The sequence below is a fragment of the Thermobia domestica genome, chromosome 10 (genome assembly GCF_964235325.1).
Source record: "Thermobia domestica chromosome 10, izTheDome1.hap1.1, whole genome shotgun sequence".
NCBI lineage: Eukaryota > Metazoa > Arthropoda > Insecta > Zygentoma > Lepismatidae > Thermobia > Thermobia domestica.
The window spans coordinates 202,213,779-202,231,892 of record NC_137463.1 but is presented as its reverse complement, the minus strand read 5'-3'; the positions used below and the strand labels follow the sequence as shown (position 1 = coordinate 202,231,892).

The following is an 18,114-nucleotide window of genomic DNA, read 5'->3' as shown; positions in this document are numbered from 1 at the left end:
AAAATTGCCTCGTGTTGAATTGCCATCATTTGAAGGACGATACGAAAATTGGCTTTCATTTTCAGACAATTTTAAAGTTATGATTCATAATAACAATAACGTGTCAGTGTTGCAAAAGTTCCATTACCTTAGGAGTGCATTGAGAGGGGAGGCGTATGATTTAATAGCGAATCTGCAAGTTACAGAAGCTAATTATAAAATTGCATGGCAATTATTGAAAGACAGGTATGAAAATAAGCGTTTGATTGCAGCTACTCATGTCCGTAATTTGTTACATATTAAATGTATCACAAAGGAAACTACATCAGAATTAAGAGAATTTATTAATACAGCTACTAGTAACTTGAATGCATTACAAGCTTTAGATTTGCAGACATCACTAGAAGAGGTTTTGTTAGTTCAACATTTCGTTTCTCAATTAGACAGTAACACTAGGCGTGCGTGGGAGTTACAAATCACAGATCATTCTTTCCCTCCCTTATCAGAGTTCTTTGCTTTCTTGGAACGTAGGTGTCAAGCATTTGAAACTATAAAAAATACACCATCGCATTAAGTAGTGTCAAGGTCAAGGGACGATAAAAATAGACAGAGTGCTGAACCAAAACAAAAAGGAAAAACAACCAAATCATACGTGACAACAACTCAGTCTTTCTGTAACTTTTGTAAACAAAACCTAATACATCAGTTGTTTAAATGTCCTGCATTTTTAAACGCTGAAGCAAAAGAAAGACAAGACTATGTTCGAGATAATTTATTGTGTTTCAATTGTCTCAAAAAAATGCAAAGTAAAGACGTGCAGATCAGGTGGCTGTAAACGCTGTTCCAAAAGGCATAATACCTTGCTGCATTATGACGTAATGTCAAAAACAGATGAAAAAACCAGTGTTGCTAATTCACAATCAAGAAATTTTTCAAGTCATTCTAATACGAATAGGGAAAATATGACACAAGGTTCTTATTGCATTTTTAAGGGAAAACCAAATGTTACTGTTATGTTATCTACTGCTATAGTAAATGTACGAGATGCGAATGGTAAATTACATCCATGTAGAGTATTATTAGATTCTGCCAGTCAAAGTAATTTTGTAACTGAAGATTTAGTTGAAAGGTTGCGTCTACCTAAAAATAAACACCGAGTTCCAATTCAAGGTATTAATAGTGTGATTAGTGAAACAAAGCATTGTGTAGATGTACATATAGAATCAAGAATTCGTGAATTTGCAATTGATGTAAACTGTTTAGTTTTGCTCAAAATAACAGATAATATTCCAAGTAGGCCAATAGATCATGCTGATTGGAACTTGCCGACAGACATAGTGTATGCAGATCCTAACTTTCACCAACCAGATACTATTGACATTTTGTTAGGCGCGGAAGTGTTTTTGGACATTTTGCGATCGCATAAACTAACTAGACCAGGGAATTATCCAGTAGTACAAAAGACTGAATTTGGGTACATTTTGGCGGGTAAAGTTCCTACAACAAGAGATTCTAGTATACCACAAGTGTCATTTTTTGTGCAAGAAAGTAACCTTGATAGACAGTTACAGGCATTTTGGGAGCTCGAAACTATACATTCAACAGTCATTACTCAAGAAGAAAGGCAATGTGAACGACACTTTGAGGAAAACACTACCAGAGATAGCAGTGGTCGATTCGTTGTACGTCTGCCAATTAAGCCAAACCATAAACCATTAGGAGAATCATATAATTTAGCTCTTCGTAGATTTTACCAGCTAGAAAGACGGTTGCAGCAGTGTCCAGAAATTAACGAGCAGTACTGTAACTTTATGAGGGAATATGAAGAATTAGGTCATATGAAACCAGTGAAAGAAAAACGTGAAGATAGTGCTATGAAATGTTATCTGCCACATCACGCAGTATTGAAACCATCCAGTTCCACAACAAAGCTAAGAGTGGTTTTCGACGCTTCTGCAAAGACTTCAACGGGGGTTTTATTAAACGACATACTTATGACAGGACCAACAATCCAGCAAGATTTACATTCAATTGTCACGAGATTTCGAACCTTTCCTATTGCCTTTACGGCGGATACTCAGTCAATATATCGAATGATTAAAGTTCATGAAGATGACATTGCACTTCAAAGAATTCTGTGGAGATATTCATCAGTAGAACCAGTCAAGATTTATGAGTTGCAGCGGGTCACATATGGTGAAGCATCATCACCATATTTGGCGATTGCGTGTCTTCGAAAGTTAGCGGAAGAAGAAATAAATAAATATCCTCAAGCAGCAACAGTATTGGAACGTGATTTTTATATGGATGATGTAAGCTCAGGATGCCACAACGTTGAACAGGCGTTAAAGCTTCAGAAAGAACTTATTCAATTATTGCAAAGCGGTGGGTTTACTTTAAGAAAATGGTGTTCGAATGAGCCAGCATTGTTGGAAGCAGTGCCAGAAGAGCATAGGGAAATTCACTTACCGTTTGAATTTGAGTCCGAGTCAGGTGTTTCAACATTGGGTTTATCGTGGAATCCTGCATCAGATAAGCTTCTCATCACCAACAAGTCAGTTAAAGAATGTCTTACGACCAACATACCAACCAAACGTCAAGTGACTTCGACCATAGCAAAAATATTTGATCCTTTAGGACTTATAAGCCCTGTAGTTACTCCGTTCAAGATTTTCTTACAACAACTGTGGATCCATAAGATCAATTGGGATGATCAAATACCATCAGAGCTCTATCAGCAATGGTTAGACCTGTGTCATCATCTTCCAAGTGTTAACGAAATACAAATTGATAGATGTGTAGTATTGAAGAATTATGTTCATGTCGAGATACATGGGTTTGCTGACAGCAGTCAACTTGCGTACGGCTGTTGCATATATGTTAAAACTGTAGACATTTCAGGCAAAACTACTGTTAAACTTTTGGGTTCTAAATCGAGAATAGCTCCTATTAAAAAGGTAACGTTACCAAGACTTGAACTTTGTGCGGCAGTACTTTTGAGCAGGCTGTATCGGAAAATAATTCCGATATTAAACATTTCAGTGAATAGTACGCACTTCTGGATCGATTCAAAAACAGTGCTTGCATGGATATAATCTCCAGCTGCCAGATGGAAGGAGTTCGTGGCAAACAGGGTTGCAGAGATACAGGAGATCACATCAGTCAACCAGTGGCATCATGTGTCGTCAATGGACAATCCAGCCGACATTATTACACGGGGAATGGATCCGAAACAGTTGAAGGAAGCAGATATTTGGTGGCATGGACCCGCATGGCTTGAATCATCTGCATGGCCCGAACAATCAGAAGTGGTAGACGAAGATGTTCCAGAAGAAAGGAAAGTAACGAGCATATCTTTAGCCAGTTATGAAGGTGACATAAGCTGTCTGGAGAAATTTTCATCATTGTGGAAACTATTGCGAGTTATTTATTTGTGTCGTCGTTTTATTTACAATTGTAAAAATCACAACGAGAAGTAAGTAGGAACTATTTCCACTACTGAAATTGGTGATACTTTACAACAATGCATTAAGTTAATTCAACAGGTCAGTTATTCGCAAGAATTCAAAGATTTGGCTTCATCAGGCCAAGTTTCATCCCAAAGTGAACCTAAATCTTTGTATCCATTTATAGATAATGAACAGTTGCTACGAGTGGGAGGACGGCTAAAAAACTCCGACTTACCGTATGATAGCCAACATCAGATCATCTTACCATCTAAAGAGCATCTCACCAAATTGATAATTGAAGCGGAACATAGAAGATTGTTACATGCTGGACCGCAGTTATTGATTTCATCATTGAGGCAAAAATATTGGATCCCACGAGCTAAACAAGTCGTTCGATCTATCATTCATCAGTGTCTAGTTTGTTTTAAATTGAAAGCGTCAGCCTCAGAACAACTCATGGGTCAATTACCATCAGCACGAGTACAGCCAGCTCGAGCTTTTATTCACGTAGGGGTGGATTTCGCCGGTCCCCTAGTGATTAAGCAAGGAACTAGATCTCGTAAAGTGACAAAGGCGTATGTTGCAATATTCGTGTACTTAGCAACCAAAGCGATTCATATGGAGTTAGTGCGTGATTTGAGTAGCCAAACATTTTTAGCAGCTCTTCGAAGATTTGTATCCAGAAGAGGGAAATTTTTGAACATATATAGTGACAACGGAACCAATTTCGTTGGAGCTCAGCGAGAACTTAAGGAGCTTCAACAACTACTCAGTTCAGAACAATTTCAAAACTCAATTCAATATGTTGCAGTGCAAGAAGGATTTACATGGCATTTCATTCCACCCAGAGCAAGTCATTTTGCAGGCATTTGGGGAAGTGCAGTGAAGTCATTTAAGTTTCATTTAAGAAGAATAGTAGGTTGCACAATTTTGACATTTGAAGAACTCAATACAGTATAACACAAATAGAAGCCTGTTTGAATTCAAGACCAATCACCGTTCTATCCAATGATCCCGATGATCCTTCATTTTTGTCGCCAGGATATTTCCTTATTGGTGAACCTTTGATGAGCATTCCTGAACCAAATCTAGGTGACATTCCCACCAACCGATTATCAAGATGGAATCACCTTCAGAAGATGAAGCAGCATTTTTGGAAAAGATGGTCTCAGGATTATTTACATGAACTCCAGCAGAGAAGAAAATGGACAACAAAACAACCTAATATTGCTATTGCAGATGTGGTTCTAATCAAAGAAGACAATTCTCCTCTATTGTCATGGAAATTAGGTATCATTCAACAAGTGTTTCCGGGAAAAGATGGACTAGTGAGAGTAGTGAGTGTAAAGTGTAAAACAGGGACTATTAAGAGACCAATTACTAAAATTGTACCTTTACCTAAAAGTGATAATGTGGATTATGTGTAAGTTGATTGGCTTGGTTCAATCAAGAGAGGGGAGAATGTAGAGACTTTTATAGTGAGTTTGTATCATTGCCATTACATTTGCATAACGATTCCCTTTTGTTTTAAAAAGCATTTTGTGCGTGTGAGTGTCAGCAAGTTGAGCACAAGATATCCATACAAGACGGTCCTCCGGAATTCGTACAAAAAAGACAATATAACAGTAAGTTGTAAGTGTTAGCAGTTGTTGTGTAGTTAGTGCAAATAAACATGTATTCATTTATCACAATTAAGTTGTTTTGTGAACATTTATTCATCAAAAGACAGAACACCTGCATCCTACATACTTCGCAACCCGTGTGGTGTTTAGTGAATTTCTAGTGCAGCGCTGTTTGCACGACCCGCAGTTTCATGCCGCGATACTCTTCACAGATGAAGCCTATTTAACGAGAGAGGGTGTATTCAATAGCCTGAATAGTCGTGTGTGGGCCGACGAAAATCCCCATGGTACCATTGTGCGTGAACATCAACAGAGATTTGGGACAGGCATCGTCGGTAACAAGCTGATATGCCCATATATTTTACCACCTCGCTTAACTACACCATTGTACGCATTGATCGTGCAAGAAACACTCCCTGAATTATTAGAAGATGTATCTCTTGATGTTCGTCAACGGATGTGGGTTCAGAATGACGGGGCTCCAGCACACTTTGGAGTAGCTGCTCACCAGTGCCTTGTCTATTCCTTCCCGAATAGGTGGATCATAAGGGGAGTTGCTATTTCTTGGCCGGCCAAAATCTCGCCAGGTCAAAATCTTGCCTGTCCAAAACCTCGTGGACGAAACTCTCGCTGGTCCGAAGCCTCACCTTAGCAAAACCTCGCATCCCAAAATCTCTCCTGGCCAAAACCTCACTGTCCTGATCTCGGGACATAGAATTTCGGCTGGTCTAAACTACGTGGAACATAATCTCACCTGGGAAGAATGTCGTCAGTATAAAACCTCGTCACGACGATTTCTTCGATGCAGAATGCTCTCTCTCTCTCTCTCTCTCTATCTATCTATCTATCTATCTATCTATCTATCTATCTATCTATCTATATATATATATATATATATATATATATATATATATATATATATATATATATATATATATATATATATATATATATATATATATATATATTAATAACACATAATTGCATTAAAATAATGACAAGAAAATATTCTAACGCGTGCTTTGAAAATCTATTTATATAATAAAAAAAAATGACAATGTTGGTGACATCATACCTCTTGAGCCACCCGACCGATCTCGATCAAATTGTCAACATAGATGAGGTTGGGACCTGGGATGTCTTTCGAAAGTTCACTTTGGCTGCATAGAACGAAGAGGAGGGGAGATATATAAAAATAAATAAAACTTAATAGTTCTTCAACCACGAAACCAATCTCGATCGAATTTGCCACACACATCAGGTTACCACCTGGGATATTTTTTTATAATTTCACTTTGACGGGAAGGCGAAGGGGAAGGGAGAGACATGTAGAAATACATAAAAATGAAAGTGGTTGCGTTTGTGACTTAATAACTCTTAAACCAGCCGACCGGTTTCGATCAAATTTTCAACATAGATGGTTTTTGAGCCTGGGATGGGTTTTATTTCACTTTGACGGTGACCATAGGAAATTCTAACAAAATTAAACAATATTTATGAAAGTATCAAATAATATCTTAGTTCTTACATGCCCTGTAGGTTAAAGGAGACGCAGATAATCAGAATGAAGGAAATGATGGAATGAAGAAAGTGGGAGAAAACGGAAATACCTCGAGAAAACACACACACACGATATTTTGTACCTTTTTCTTCTACTTCTTTTATAATAATAATAATAATAATAATAATAATAATAATAATAATAATAATAATAATAATAATAATAGTAATTATTATTATTATTATTATTATTATTATTATTTTGTAATATGAAATTGCATATTAAGAAATTCATTGGTTAAATTTTAAGGAAAGGATTAATTCCGCAAGTTTTTGGCCAAGGGAGATTTTGGTCCGCTAGGTTTTGACCAGGCGAGGTTTTGGGCTTCGAGGTTTCGGCCACGCGAGATTTTGGGCGGCAATGTTTCGGCCGGGAGATTTTGTCCGTATCCCCATCAGCATGTCGCAGAATAGTTTCGAAAATTTGCGGCTAGTAAAGAGATCATCACTGACGAGGAGCACAGTGAGCGACCCAGCATGGCATCTACAGGATTGCGGGAACTTTGCACCCGGGAAATTCGCGTCCTATCAAAAAAGTGGGAAAAATGCGCCCGCTATATATTTGCATCGGGATGTTTGCGCCCTACAGTTAATTTTTATATCGTGTAAAGTAACTTCCTCTCACACTTGAACTAGACCTGGGTCTATCAGAAAAGTGAACCAAACCTGTTGTTCCTTTTTCTGACGTGTTTACAAGCTCAAGCAGGAAAAAACTCTTTCCCTTGTCATTTCTTCATTATTATTATTATTATTATTATTATTATTATTATTATTATTATTATTATTATTATTATTATTATTATTATTATTATTATTATTATTATTATTATTTTTACTTGATAACATTATGACGAGAACCCTTCCTCTTGTCATTTATTTTTATTGTGCCTTGATAAAATTATGTGAGAAACTCTGTTCTTTATCATTGTTTGTTATTTTTAGCAAGAAATTATTTAAATTTTTGTCCTTGTTATTGTGTGTTTATAATGCTTCCTCGTTTTCACTCCAATTCTTTGGATGTAGGCTAGACTTCTCAGACATCGAACAATATCTTTGAGCAAACTTGTTTTATATCTATGCAGTTTCTTTCAACCCTGTTGTCTAGTCGTACATATACTTTTTCCTAGCCCTGCAAACCAAGAAAAATCCTATCATAATGCAAAGCACTGTATTCAGCGTCCTGTTTCAGTGTTTTTAAAAGCACATAAAAATTCGGATGCAAGTTAATCTTACTCTTGAGCTCGTTGTTCCACCCTTCAACGGCATTATTTGCTCGATGCCGTTTACTTTCGCAGTTCCAGACATCGATCAGCACATTCACATCTTGCATCCATTCGTTCACAAAGTAATCTATAAATGCTGTAACTTAATCTTCTATTGGTATAGTACTCGGTATTGCTAGCCAATCGTCTTCAACTTATTTCCGGGAAATAATAACCAAAGTGCTTCACATGCGGATATCTCTTCATTTTGATTTTCTTTGCACACAGATGCCAAACCTAGTTCTTGCACTTTACGCCACAAGCATTAGCTCAAATGAAAATTGCAACCCTTAATTGTACAATCCGGGAAGTTGGAAGCAAGCGCAAAAATACACGCCTTTTCAAAGTCAAGCATGATCTTTTGTGGAGCCCAACCCGGTAAACATTCCTTTAATTTATTGAAAAGAAAGTCGTAAGTTCTCTTTTATTGTTCAGCAGAAAGGCAAAAGCTGCTGAGTGATATTTATTTCATTCTCCATACTGCCAACATCTGCGTAAAACGTATACAGTTGGGAGAACTGCTTGCTGTACAATTTGAAAGTTCCATCCAGAAAGAAGGTTTTTTTTTTTTTAACTGCAATATTTCCTGACCTTTCCTACTCGAGAAAACAAGAATTCTCTGTTCGTGTCCTTCACGCAGCAAAACAAAGTTTGAATTGTCGTCCATCCTCAGGTTTTTCTCGGTTAACACGATCTTTCGTCTTGAATCCGGGATTATGATTAGATTTCTGGGCTGTCGGCATCTAAGGCCACTTAGCCCGTTACGTAAGAGGGGTGATGTCCCTCGGCGAGCACACTATTCGGGGAAAGGGAAGGAAGAAAGGATTGGGAAAGGAAAGAAGCCGCCTGCGATCATTATGCTAGATACCATCCCGGCATTTGCCTAGTGTGAATGAAGGGAAACCCAGGAAAAACCTCACTCAAGATGGCTGATCTGAAAAAGCTGTAACACTTTTTCGACCGAGTGTCCCCATCGGGAATCGAGCCCGGGACCGCTCGCACCAAAGGCGAGAGCGTTAGCGACTACGCCACGCGGGACTAAAATCTTGAATTTGGGTCTCAAAGATCTCCTCGCTTTTGTCGCCTTACTTATAATTCATGTTTCTCTTGAAGCTGTTGTACTCGGGAACTTACGTCACGAAACGCAATCCACGATTAAACAGTGTACACAATTCTTCGTGGTAGATCTTCGATAGAGGCTCGTCACTTTCTTTGGCTCTCTTCATTGCTGCCATCCGTTGAACTCGAACTTCTGTTTTAGAGACGTCTGGTTGATATTTATATTCCGTTGACTTCTTACTTTTCCCTTTGTTACTAACTGTTTCCTGTACTTATCTTTCTTCTCTCTGACACAGCCAAGTTGTTGTGTCAGTACTCTGCTTCTTCACATGATACTTGAATCTTTAATACACCGCACAGGGATTGCCTTTCGTCGTCTCAGAAGTTCAGACTTCATCCATCTAAAATACCAAACTAAACGGTAATAATAATAATAATAATAATAATACATTTTAGTTCACTAAAGTTCAATCCATACGAATACAGTTTTTCATTATACTACAATATATACAATAAAAGTGTAAGTTAACTATTATGATTAATATATGTGTATATATTAATATACGTATATTAATATATTTAACTAAACTAATCATATGAGTGTAATTTAATCTACTCAAGGCTGTTTGGCACTTCGCAGATATCTTTGTTCACAATCATCACGAGTCGACGGTTTTAGGACACAAAATATAGAAAAGTAAATGTAAAGTGAATGTAAAATTAGTTCAGTAATATTATCAGGAAAATCGATCTATATACAATATGTTTACTTGCTGGAGTTACTCGCTTCAAACACACCGTTGTATTGATCCGTTGTGTTCAATTGAGGTTCCAATTGAGGTTTTTCTCCTCTTGCATAGTCCCAAGTTATCACAATCAGCCAATGAAAATAAATCACAGGTGGCACGGCTGTGGGGAAGGATTCTTTACTCTGTAATGTCTGTCCCTCCGGGCAGTCCATGAGCTCGAACAGTTTCTTTCATCTTGCGGGGCGTAAACTTCCCGGTGCAGGTATATCGCGGGCGCATTTCCCTCTCTTTTTAAGGTAGGGCGCAAAATTCTCGACACCATCTACAGATTTGAACACAGATCGCCTGGAGGAGATGATTCAGGACAAAAAAAGTCGCTCCAAGCGACTTTCACCTGTTCCCGCACTTGAAAAAGCACCTAGGAGGGAGTCGATTCGCAGGTGAATCACTTTGTCACAATGAGGCTGTCACACGCAAGGACAGGATTTTTAGCAGGAGGGAATCTTCAAACTCATCCCACAATGCGACAAGTGCCTCACCGATATGGAGACTATGTCGAAAAATAACCTTATGTATGAAGGACTATCTGTTGGCTGTATTGATTGTATGAAATCATATATACACGTTTCACTGCAGGCTTTGTAACATTACTTTCTGATCACTCCTCGTAATAAGGTATCAGCCGTATAGTTTTCAATAATATTATGAAAAGAAAATGTTATGACACAGCAACGAAATCGTTTGTTGCCAATCTGATGCACTTGATAGTATTTATGCTTCTGCAATTGATTATTTATTTATTTATTTATTTATTTGGTGGTTAAGAAAGATAAACACTGTTAAGTAACATACGTATTTTATCTAGCGATGTTTGATTTTTCCTAAAGTGAAGCACATACTACTAACAGTAACGCACACATAGTGTTATAAATGGCTTACATACTACTTGCAATGAACAATATTAGAATTATGGAAAAAGGTCTTTAATTAACACTTACAATAAACTATTATTTTTTTTAAAAAAAAAATATTGTTCTCAAGTCTCTTTCTTCACTCCTCAGAAATGTTAGTGATGGACAATAATGATGCCATCAACTATGCTAACAAACTTTTAGAGTGGCTCAGTGGTAGAACCCTTGTCTCTGGTGCGTGGGGTCCCAGGTTCGATTCTCGGTCAGGTTAGTTTCTTGTGGACAACATCATGTGCCTGGGTTTTCTCGGGGTACTCCCGTTTCATCCTACATTCTCATTCCACTAATTCTTCCATCATCATTCACTTGCCTGAATCATCCGTGTTCCTTAGCCTAACAGGTATAGTCGTTAAACTGAAAGATTTCATTTCAGTTTCAACAAACTTTTTGCCCGTAAGAGAAACAGGAAACAGTTAGTAGTTTACTCATTAAAATATGAAGGTACGCTCCTCTCCTGCCATTGGGGAATCCCTTGGGCGATGTAGAGGTAAGTTTTTATATTTACTCGACTTTGGTACGTTCAAGAGGTGTATATTCTCCCCAGATTTCTCTAGTACCAATTTTACAGATGTTGACTGAACCTCTGATTCCCATGGATAAAACGAGAGAGAAATCTCGCTTCTCTTCCAGTAGATCAACCCTAGAAGGTTTACTTAGCAATTAGACATTTTACCAACTACGACACCCAGGCTTTACTTAATTCATTGTTATTTTCTAAATGCTAGATAAAGTACTTCCAAAAAATTTTGTTTTTACTTTATTCGCTGGAATACCTAGAAGTGATGATTATAGATTGTGCAGATAGTTTAAGCTTCTACGGAAAATTGAGTCCAGAACACCTCTCACTTCGCTACACAGAAGGAAAATTTTGATGCTTTTAGCTGCTGTAAGCTGAATTTCTATAATGACAACAATTCCGACATCTTCTTAGAACGCTGTCCTCGGAATAGATATTAAATTGATAAACTGACATACTCATGTACGCATAAATATATACATAAACAAAGTAATATAGAATTACTCATCGTATATAACATAGTTTATTGCCATTGCTGTGTGCCATACTAATATATAGGCAGAGCTTTCAGAGGTTGAATGGGTATTTTAATCTATCTAATTTTATATTCAGTTAAAGTAAAGCTTCAAAGCGAATAAAAAAAATGAAAAAAACTTTAATCCCATTAAGAAGTAACGGCAATGTCTCTTATTACTAGGACGTGATTGGAGTTGGAAAATTTTAATCTTCTACCATGATTCGTTTCTGGGAAAGTGGAGGGACGGTATAAAGCAATATAAAATGTACGATCGTCTTTTCGTACCTGGAAAGAGCTCTACATGCTCTGAATCTGACAACAGTTCGTCTTTTAAAAAATGTAGAAAGAAATACTAGATCTTTTAACACAAATTTCTTTGATTGTGAGTTTTTAAACATTAAATTTATTTTCATTATGAAGATACACAAAAGACGAAGAAGGGCAAATTACTAATCACAAAAGTTTAAAATATAATTAGAAGAATAAGGTTTTCAAAGAATTTTAAACGTTAACACTACTAAGCACATAGTCTACATCATCACAGGCATATACAAAGCCAAGTTATCAATAATAATAATAATAATAATAATAATAATAATAATAATAATAATAATAATAATAATAATAATAATAATAAATTATAAATACGGTAGATCATTATAAATTCATCTACTGCAACCTAAGAAATAATGCACTAGTGTTCTCATTACTTGGTTGACTGCAGTGGCGTATTTAGCATATTGTTTCGGAGGGCTATGCACAAAACGGGGAAGCAGGGGAACAATTGCCCACCCGGGTTTGAGGATTAAATATATTTAAATCGATTGTCTACTAATATACTAGGGAAAACTGTAAAACTTGTATATCAGTGGAGGATCTTACTCCCACAGACAAGTCTGAAATGACGCTCCTGCAAACACACGTTGAGTGTTTGTAATCTCATTTGAACTTAACTGATTTCATTTTAGAAAAAAATAGAAATAATCAGTTTTATCTGTGTACGTTTTTACCTGAAAGAAAATGTTGAAACCTGTTGAGCTGAAATATACTGATTGCAGTTTTAATAGCGAGAATTGCAGACTGGTGCAGAGCCGGCCTTAAACCGATTGGACCGATTGCTTCCAATCGGACCCCGCGCCAAAGTGGGTCCCGTGCTAGTGCCGTCTACTCTACTCTCCAGTCTAATCTACTTTCCAGTGCTGTCTTAACAGCATATTAGCCTCCAGAGCAAGCAAGTGTGTTGTGGGTCTTATGACTAAATTTTGCTCCTAATACATCTAATTAACATATACCATTCTGCTCGAGGGGCCACCGGTCAAGTGGCTATGGTGCCTTTCAGATGGCTCTTCTACTCACGGTTGTCAAGTACAACAACAACATATTGCAATACAAGTACAGGTGACAATTAATGAATTATATGAAATAAAACTGAAATTAGTGACAAACTGCGTAGTACACAATCAGTATTGCACATGTAAACTGCACTACAGACATTCGGATTTAGGTTATGACATGTTCGATATGTCTACCATCTCTGGCGATGATGTAGCCCAGACGAACAGCAAAATTCAGCATGATCCGTTGAAGTGCCGATGCAGTTTTTATCTCGCAATGGTTTTGGGGTACACAGCTGTACGCCTTGTCCTCAATATAGCCCACAAAAATGAGCCACATGGGTTCAAATCCGGGGACTATAGCGGCTATGTGAGACCCTTCCAATGGCCTCTAGGTACCCCAGAACCAGAATGCGGTTCCCAAAATACTCCTCCAGGACATTAAATACACATAGTCCGATAGGGTCGGTCTGTCTTGTATGAGCCACATCTTGTCGAAATCAGGGTCACTTTGGATAATGGGTATAAAATCATTTTCCAAAACCGTCACGTATCGTGCAGTGGTCACCGTGCCGTCAAGGAATATTTTCACCGATTATTCCAGTTTCCTCCCACTTTCTTCATTTCAACATTTCATTTATTTCTCATCATCACCGTCTCCTTTAGCCTTGCCGGCATATCCATGGGACGTAAAACTAGATTTCATTTCATTTCCTTTTATTCCATAGCTGGACATTGCACACCACACCGTCACCCGTTCAGGGTGGAGAGACTTTTCCATTGCGAAACCCGGATCCTCAGTCTCGAATGCGCCAAATTTGCTTATTGACGAACCCATCCAAATGAAAGTGGGCATGCGCATACGAATTCCCATCATGCCTTGTGGTCAGCCACGCAGTTTGGACGTTATCACGTACTAAACTTTTAAAACATCAAAGTATGATTATTGTAGTATGCATGGCCGCCCGCAGGGTGGGGCAAGGTTGTCAGTTCCATCACCTATATTTTCGAAAAGTGTTCATTTCTTCCAAATATATGTCAACACTTACTAGATAAGCTTGCTGATACGCTGTTGTATTTAATAAGTAGTATGAAATTCTGTAGTAAACATAGTGGCGTAGCCAGGATTTGGCAATGCGGAAACTAAAACGCAATTTTAGGGTTTCTTTTAGCAAATTTTAAATTTTTGGGGGGTCCGGAGGCTCTCAGTGTTTGCTAATGTGAGGACTGAAAACGTAATTTTAGATTTTATTTTAACAACTTTTTGAAATTTCGGGGGTCACTAAAACAAGTAGTATTACGACTATGTCCTTTTCAGATATGATATACTAATATTACTAGTTGTAGATTTACATATATATATAATTTTATATTGAAATGTACCTTATATATGTTTAATATATTAACTTTCACGCACTATTTAAGCATACGTTTTGATTGCCATCCATTCTGAGTACACAATCTCTATTAAACTTTTGAAATGAAATGAAAATCATTTTTTTTATTTGGTGTCCCAGGATTTCTTATGTGTGTTTGTGTATTGGTTCTACAGTCCTTGGTGCATGTTAGTTATCAACCTGGGGCCCCAAATGTTCCCAATAGGGCCCCGCAACACCTAAGGCCGGCCCTGGACTGTTGAATCTTATGTGGTATGATACAAAAATTTAGCAGTGAATATACCTTTTATTCTATTCATAGGAGAATATAGAAGCATCCTCTTGGCCTATCTGATTTCTCGGGCTACTTATTCCTCCTCTTGATTTTCTTTAATTCAAACATTTACCTTTCTTTACCTTTCTTTATGTAAATATTCCTTTGCTATAATAATTAAAGTCCCGTTATGTTGATATCCGTGCAAATTGGTGTGGAACACCAGATTCGCTTATCAGTTCCTCTTAGGTTTGGTGTTACTGACGACGGCTGGCTTGAATCACAACTAACAACGGTCGAAAGTATGGTAGGAGAAACAAAAGAAACTAACAACTAAAAAAAGAAAAGAGAAATAGAAGAGTAGAAAGAACGAAAGAAAAAAAAGAGAAAGCACTTCTTACATGGAATGAAATTTGACAAATACAGTATTATTTCTGAACAACTAGTATAAAAAATAGAACTTCAATGAAATTCTTAGAAATGGTAAGAAGAATTATTATTGTACGTAGAATGGGAAAAACTAAGTTTATTTCGGGGGTATTGAACCCGATAGCCCACCAAAATACGCTACTGGTTGACTGGTTAGGAGTTTAGCGTTATTTTTCAGCTCCGAGGTATATGGGACGTACTTAAGCTTCATGAGAGATCCAAGCCTGAGTGGAAATCGAATTTGGGTCTCCTGCACCGTAAACGTGTGCGCTAACCGTATAGCTATGTCTATAGCCCTATTTACGTAAGCTTCTCGCTTTATCTTTGTTCTCATTCACCATATCTTCTACTATATTTCCAGAAAACAATTATATAATCCCATACGGAGTTTAATCCTTTCTCATTATACTGAAATCTGATAGAGAGACACGTATCATTTTTCATTCACCATACCTTATTCACCATAGCACATATCTGGGAATGCAATTATTTTCTGTCACATAATATTTAATCCTTTTCCATCACACTAAAATTCAATAGAGAAAAATGCATATCTTTTCATTCACCTCTTTGCCTTGCCATAGCACATAAGCTTTCTCTTTCTTTTTTCATGACACTAAGATCTGATACAGAAATATGGATCGTAGCACAATCTTACATCCTGTCCAATGCTGCTCGTAGACGATCCAAAAAAGCTTGAACAAGACCATTCAATACCTCAAATTTACACGTTCAAAGGAGTATTGTTCAAGACACTTGAACAAGTGTCTCGAATGGACTTGAAACAACTTTTACACGATCATAAAAGTATCGAATCATGTTTTACATACTTGTTGATAGATGGCAATTCAAAACAAGTAACTGTATGAAAACAAATGAAAGCGAAACTGCGTACTGATTTAGTTCAGACCTGCTCATGAATAGCTATAATATTACCATATCTTTCCTAACTTTCTGCAGATATTTGTAATTTAATACGTTATATTAAATAATTTAGAAAACAGGTCAATTGATTTTGCAGCAAGCGCATCGAATTGTCACTAAGTATTTTTCCCCTTTTACATTAAATGCGGGTTAGGTTAGCTGACGTTAAAAGAGTAAAGTGCTGCTTAGGTATAAAATCGTTCCTTATACTAAGCTTTTTAAAAAAATCTGTTTCTTAAAATGGCTGCTGATGACAGAATCACAATTAAAAAGAAAAAATCGAACTGTTTCCTAAAATTGTGTCTATCAAGAGGCAATGACTGCCTTTTGATGTTAGTTATGCTATGGCATCGAGGACTGTTTAAAGAAAAGGCTGAAACCACAGGAAACCAAATGAAGTAATGATAATATTTTTTCAGCTACTGGACTTACCACCCATATTTCCATCAGATTTCTTTCACAAACCAACCCATATTTGGTACTGGTTAAGAATAATCAGTCAAGCGAATAGTAATGTTACTGTTAAAATGTGTGAATGCGTATTAAGGAGGATTGTCTTAGATACAGTAATAATTTCCACAGTTGGAACATGCCTGTATAATGTAGGAAACCAGTATTTTATGTTTAGAAGCTTAATGTTACCAGTATCGAATCATTACAAGAGCTATAGTCGAGTGCAAATGAGTGAATACGGTGTCAAGGGTTTGTTGACCTATTCCTATTTATGCATGATTCTTATTCTTATGTTTATTGCACTATAACCTTCATCGATGACGCACCTGCTCCCTACTTACGTACTCTAGCGTGGAACCCCTTCTACGATCCTGCCATGACTCTGTTAAATAGCATTCTCGATTTTAGTGTTTTTTCCACTTTCTTATCTGTGGCATACGTCAGAGTTAACATTTACAGGAAAGCACTCCTTAAATTAAGCTGCACGCATGAAAGCAACCTCTACCTTAAGAAATAACTTCTGAAATACTACGTGTGGATTTCATGAAAAAATAACATTAGTCAACAAGATTTTGGCATGGAAATGAAAATACCTGATTCTAATAGAACTTTTTACTTAGAATTCGAATCTGCAATCAGTTTTTCTTCATCACCCTCAGTTTTCCCGTGACAGAGAGATTTTTGGGAATTTCCCCTCATTTTTTTTTTTTTTACAATTTTTGTACCTGTAGCTCGGGTATCCTTAGGTATATAAACACACAAATTATATTGTATGTTAGCTTAATTTATACGTAGTAAGCCCTATAAGTTTCATAAGAATCGCATTATTCTTTCTAGAGAAATAAACATATTTATATAAACATATGTTATGTGTACTGTTCATTTTACCATATTCATTAGTGCAGATACAATCACATATAACTTCCACGAAAATTACAATATAAGCACGGATTATACCTCATTGGACTTCCAATAAAACATATTTTCAATTATGTGTACACCATATCGCCATTTTTGTATGAGGGAATTTCTAGAGGGATTTTGTTGGAAATTCCCTCCAAAAAGTAGATTATAAGATATTTTGTCAACTTGCTATTTGTATATAGTGATACAGAAACAGAAACTGCACTAAACATAGTTTTATGTCTACTTAATAAATAATGTTAATTTCATGTGAATCGCATTATTCTGTCTAGAGATATAAACTATTGTGTCTATTTATAGGTAATAAAGAATATACTATGCAAGACTTTTACCAAACACAAAAACCTAACGTTAACGTATTATTGTCGGCACATAGATTGATACCCAAATACAAGCACAAATACACTCATGCGTTCTGTGGAAAATAAGTCACTTTTTAATATTTTGATCTGGCAACAATGCAAAAAAAAAAAAAAACTGATGACTCACGTAGCCTGATGACTGTTAGTAGCGTTGAGTGACGGTCCAGCTAGATGTGTTTTAGATGTGGCCGCGTGTAAGTTGAAGTGTTTGTGCATTGTGGAGTTCGAATATATTGTGTTGTGTGGTGATGCTCTGAGTTAGATTACGTTTGTGCTGCTTCATGATTGATCGAGTGTAGATTCGTGTGTGTATATGTGTGTGATACCTTACAAGATACAAGATGCAGAGGAAG

At 36.9% G+C, this 18,114-nt stretch overlaps 2 protein-coding genes across 2 annotated transcripts; both read left to right on the top strand.

Moving 5' to 3' along the window:
- Positions 1 to 857: 857 nt before the first annotated feature.
- On the top strand, positions 858 to 3,074 carry LOC145661737 (uncharacterized). Its single transcript, XM_081727071.1, has one exon. The coding sequence runs from the start codon at positions 858 to 860 to the stop codon at positions 3,072 to 3,074; it is 2,217 nt and encodes a 738-aa protein (XP_081583197.1).
- A 93-nt stretch (positions 3,075 to 3,167) lies between these two features.
- Positions 3,168 to 4,388, top strand: LOC145661736 (uncharacterized). The gene is made up of 2 exons (XM_081727070.1): positions 3,168 to 3,320; positions 3,525 to 4,388. The coding sequence occupies exons 1-2, from the start codon at positions 3,168 to 3,170 to the stop codon at positions 4,386 to 4,388; spliced, it is 1,017 nt and encodes a 338-aa protein (XP_081583196.1).
- The last annotated feature ends 13,726 nt before the right edge of the window (positions 4,389 to 18,114 follow it).

Bases quoted from the DNA above. Each gene is read 5' to 3' on its own strand.
- LOC145661736 (XM_081727070.1), top strand. From the start codon at position 3,168: ATGGACAATCCAGCCGACATTATTACACGGGGAATGGATCCGAAACAG. The intron at 3,321-3,524 runs GTAACGAGCATA...TTAATTCAACAG, and splicing joins ATGTTCCAGAAGAAAGGAAA to GTCAGTTATTCGCAAGAATT.
- LOC145661737 (XM_081727071.1), top strand. From the start codon at position 858: ATGTCAAAAACAGATGAAAAAACCAGTGTTGCTAATTCACAATCAAGA.